This window comes from Triticum aestivum, chromosome 1D, assembly GCF_018294505.1.
Source record: "Triticum aestivum cultivar Chinese Spring chromosome 1D, IWGSC CS RefSeq v2.1, whole genome shotgun sequence".
Lineage (NCBI taxonomy): Eukaryota > Viridiplantae > Streptophyta > Magnoliopsida > Poales > Poaceae > Triticum > Triticum aestivum.
Window position 1 is genome coordinate 366,629,434 of NC_057796.1, and position 4,747 is coordinate 366,634,180.

The 4,747-nt window shown below is 57.8% G+C and overlaps 1 protein-coding gene across 1 annotated transcript; it reads right to left on the minus strand.

The window, feature by feature from the left end:
• Positions 1 to 225: 225 nt before the first annotated feature.
• Positions 226 to 3,156, minus strand: LOC123182116 (FT-interacting protein 3). The gene has a single exon (XM_044594581.1). It carries the CDS (start codon positions 2,997 to 2,999, stop codon positions 576 to 578), a length of 2,424 nt encoding a protein of 807 aa, XP_044450516.1. The 5' UTR covers positions 3,000 to 3,156; the 3' UTR covers positions 226 to 575.
• Positions 3,157 to 4,747: the final 1,591 nt, after the last annotated feature.

The window sequence follows — 4,747 nt, forward strand, 5'->3', positions numbered from 1 at the left end:
GATGAACTGGCGCACATTTGTAGGCTCTTAAGATGATGAAGTTCACCGATATACCCAGCATGGTATTCCATCAACCATGCTACAACGTCACAGTGAAACTACCAGTGTGACCTCTGAAACAAGGTGAGCGCCTCAGAACAAATACAGTAGTAGCTATATTTCTGGAGAAAAGGGAAGGAACAGCACATACTAGACATACAAGAACAAGATTAGGGGCAGGTAACATGATCAACGGAACATAATTAACAGAACATAAACAAAACTGGCACCAATACATAAACATAACATTCTGGAACTCAACTTGTGCCCAGCTCTACACCAGAAACCCCAAAGCCAACATTTTTCATCCAAAACTATGAAGGGATCCCCCGGTCATTCCCTTCGTTTTTTGCCTAGCTAAGCAGACGAACATATAAACCGACACCTTATTACAGGGCCACCAAACTGCCTCTAAATTAATCAACTCATTAAGTATATTCACATCTGATCTGATGCTAACCAGAAGGAACAGAACGAGAGAGGGGGACAATGTTACAACCATCCCCCATTTTTATCTTCTGTCGAATGCTCTGGCCTCAAATAAGCGAATCGGACTTGGCAGGCAATCTTCTGTAGAAGTTGAACGGGACAGAGGGCATCCTGCTGCGGAACCGGGGATGGCGCAGCAAGTAGAGCATAGTGATGACCAGCAAAACCTGGAACGGCGTCACATACAGCACAATGGCCACCACCAGGGACAAGAATATAAAGATTGCGGTGGCACGAGGGTCCCTCCAGCTCAGCAGCGCATGGGCTCTCTCACCTTGCGTCGCAAGGTCCCCGACCACCGTCTGCACACGACCTCCAACACTCCTCAGCCTGTCGTAGCGCAACCTTACAATGTCAGCTGGCCTGTTGGATGGGAATGTGTCAAACTCCTCATCAAGCTCATCAGGGTGTGTAAACTCAGCCTGCGATAGCTTGGTATCCATGTGTGGTGGGTGCCTTGACCGGAAGCGATAGTTCCACAGTCCAATCATAAACATGTAGAGGAAGATGGTTGGCAGGATGAGCTCCGGGTAGCAGATCAGTATGAGGAACAACATGTGCACCAGCATTGTTGTGATCGGGTTTCGCCAGCTCCTGATGCCATCATACCACTTGGCCATTGAGGCAAAGCCACAGAACAGAGAGGTGATGCGATAGAAGTTGGCCTTGCTGCGCCGGAGACTGAACATGTGAGAGCCCACATCGAGCGTGTACTCCACCACCTCCCTCCGCAGAGGAGGCTCAGCACGGCTAAGCCTTGCCGAAACAATCTGCATCGCCTGGTGCCTCAGGTAGTCCAACTGCATCACTGATATTGGCTGTGAGTAGTGCATCTTCGGCAGCAGCGGACGGCCATACATTGCCATCATGTTCACCCATGCCGTGCAAGTAAACCGCACAGCCAAATGCAGCTCACCGGTCTTCTTGAGGCCACTTGGCTTAAGAGCAAGCAAAGGATAGAAATGGGTGTACACCCGGTCAGTCTCCAGTGTCGAGAGACGAATTCTGACCTTGCCAATGCTTTCATCCCGGGCATCGCCATTCTTGCTCCCAATCTGGCTATTATCAAACACCACCACCGTGATCACGGTGCATGGATCGAACACCTCCCAGGTATACTGCTCATTCCATTGCGGATTCAGCGTGTTCATGATGGTTCTTGTGCGCACCCATTTCGGACCATACTTGGCAACGCAGTAAGCGTCGGTGCTGCGACCATCCTTGGCCTTCATGGGAATCAAGTTGCGAGCACCCAGAACCCCCACCTCAAGGATCCCAATGCTCGGCTTCCGGGTGTGCTTTGATGATGGCTGGAGATCGCTGCTGTAGTAAGTCGACTCGTCAAGAACATGGTACCCAAAGTCCAGCGACATCCGAAGCTGTATCTTGCTCGCGAACTTGCCCTCCTTCTTCTCGCCGTCGTCGCTGGGACGCGCAAGGCTGTACCAGCGCGGCTCCACGGGCTTGCCGAAGTGGTCATGCCGCGTCATTGCGGCATTGAGGGGCAGCATAATGCGCCCGAGCGGCTCGTCACGGCCTGGCCCGACGCGGTCCTCCACGGTGACGAGCAAGGGCTCGTCGAATGGCTCCGACGCGACAAACATGAACTCCTCGTTCCACATCGGGTTGGGCGTCCCCGGCGGCCCGCCCGGGCGAGTGCGCCGCACCTGCCCGGCGAGCTGCAGCTTGACGGAGGCGTTCATGGGGCGGGACGTGTCGTGGGGCACCAGGTCCTGCGCCCCGATGGCTGCGACGCGGAGGTACACGAGCTTGGGCGAGAAGTATACCTTGGCGCGCGTGGAGGCGACGGCCGAAGGGCCAGCCGCCCCGTGTGCATCGGAATGCCAGGCCTCCGGGAACGCCTCGTCAGCCTGGGTCCCGAGCCAGACCGACAGCATGATCTCGCCGTGGTGGAGCTTCTCCCCGCGCTTGCCGTCGAGCCTGTACCACTGGGGCGCCAGCGGGGAGTCCGGCGGCACGCGGACCGGCACCTCGGAGAGGTCGAACCCTATGCGGCCGACCATGTCGTCGCCGCCGGCGAGATCCTTGGCCTTGACGGCGACCTCGAGCAGATGCGACTGGAGGTGCGTGGCCGAGAAGGCGAAGACCTGGTGCCAGGAGGGGCTGTGGTGGCCGGCGAGGACGGCGGTGGTGCCCTTGAAGTTGCCGAGCTTGACCTCGACGAAGGGGTCGATGGAGCCGGTGGGGGAGACGGCGGGGAGGTCCCGCGCCTTGACCACGTGCACGTAGAGGAAGCGCATCGGCTCAACGAGGTCGTAGGTGGAGGAGATCTTGCCGGCCGCGCTGGCGGCGGCGGCGGAGGGGTTGAGGCCCGGGATGTTGAAGCGGGGCCGCAGCATGGCGGCCAGCGGCGGGCGCGTCTCCGTCAGCCCGAACTGCTGCTGCGGCGGCGCCATCGGGCCCCCCGGCCCGTGCATCATGAACGGCCGCGGCTGCATTGCTCCCTTCATCTCGCCGGCGGGGCGGCACCGTCGGTCGCTCTGCGGCGGCGGCGGCGGCGTGGGGAGTGGGGAGTGGAGTGGGGGCTAGTGTGGCATTCCGTCGAGCAGTTGGTGGTGGGGTGGTGCCGTGGGAGCGCAATGGAGGGGAGTGTGCGCAGGCCACAAGGGCACGGTGGAGGGATCTGTAGCGCCTCGAAACGAATCCCGGCCGTCAGATCCGCATCCGGTGGCCCGCGTATATCCGTATCTAACAAAAAGGGATAGATAAAGCGTGACGGCCCGCAACCCACACGATAAAAGACCCTACGTCACCGACGTGTAGGTCAGCGCGGCCCGTGGCCGCCGTGTCAGTGACGTTGGAGGCACCCCGCACGGCGTGGGAAAGCGTTGGCGTAGTGGGAGGCGTGGCCTGTTGCGAGGCGGGCGGCGAAACGTGGGGCCCCACCCGGGCGGGATGGATGTGCTGGACAGCTCGACGGGCCGGTGCGTCGGATCCTCTGCGAGCGAGATCCACCGGTGCGCCCCCACTGGGACTGGGTCTCCGCTCCGCTGGCCCCCGCAGCCCGAGCGTGCTGTTCGTTTGTTTCGCTTTCTTGCTAGCCATTTACGTGCTCCCCATCTCACACAGCCGAACTCCACACAGCCGCTCGCTCACATGGGCCCCGCCCAAAGATGATTGAGAGAATTCTCGCCCATCCTGCAGCGAAACTTTCGTGCCACGAATCATGTTCCATACGAACCCCAAGGACGGTCACGTGGGCCGTTTCGCGATCCGATGTTCAGAGTAGCATTGGAGTAGCCTGTTGACAGATTCAGATCAGCAGGTGCTTTTGAATTTGAAGCAACAGGGATGATGGCCGCAGACGATCTCATGCGTCGCAGCAAGCAAAGCCTGAGATACGGGGTTGTTGGCAATGCATGGCGCGGACGGACGTTGAGCTCGGTCGGTCGGTCCCTGTCATTTCCCCGAAATCGATGTTTGTTGATGGATTCACGCCTTCGTCCGTGCAATCCGGACGTGAGCCGTTGCCTCGCTTCCTCTCCGTTTTCAAACACCCCCTACCCTCAATAAATAAAACTCCACTTTCCTCCTCACTAATAGTATATTCACTACGTACACATCCGTGCACTGCATCTAGTAGATTAATTTTCTTTTCTCTTCCGTGCGCCGTTTCCTTTTTCCTGTGCTCCTTCCATGTGCGGCCACGCACACTGTTGCTGCACGTCGAGCAGGCAGCAACTGTGCCAGACAATGCTGCGAAATCTCGAATAAAATTCGCGGGCGCAAGCTCGCTTTTACGCGTGCGACGGGCTAGTACTGCTATAGACATTTCATGCTAGCTTTTCCGAAAGCGTCTCTCTCTTTTTCCCAATAATAAACAAAGGCGACCGCTCCTGTCGCGAAAGTCGGCGAGAAGGCTTCTCCCCTAGGGGGATAGCTCCAAACTCTGGTGAGTCAGCCGTGTCGCGGCCGCCCGTTTTCGGAGCGAGAATTTCACGCTGGCGAGTAGAGTAGATCGCACAATGGCGCACATAGGCATAGCTCGCGTCACTTTCAAGTGCCTCCCTTTTGAGCGTTTTTGGTAGATTAGATTAGACACGACAGGTGATTGACAAGCTAGGATCGGTGACATGGACCATGCATGAGTACGACGGAGGAAGGCGCTCACCTACCGCTCTTGTTCCTGGCTGTGGCTGGCAGCACGGCGAACGGTAGAATATGCATGCGTCGTCCTCACCGGGGGTGAGGTACCGTG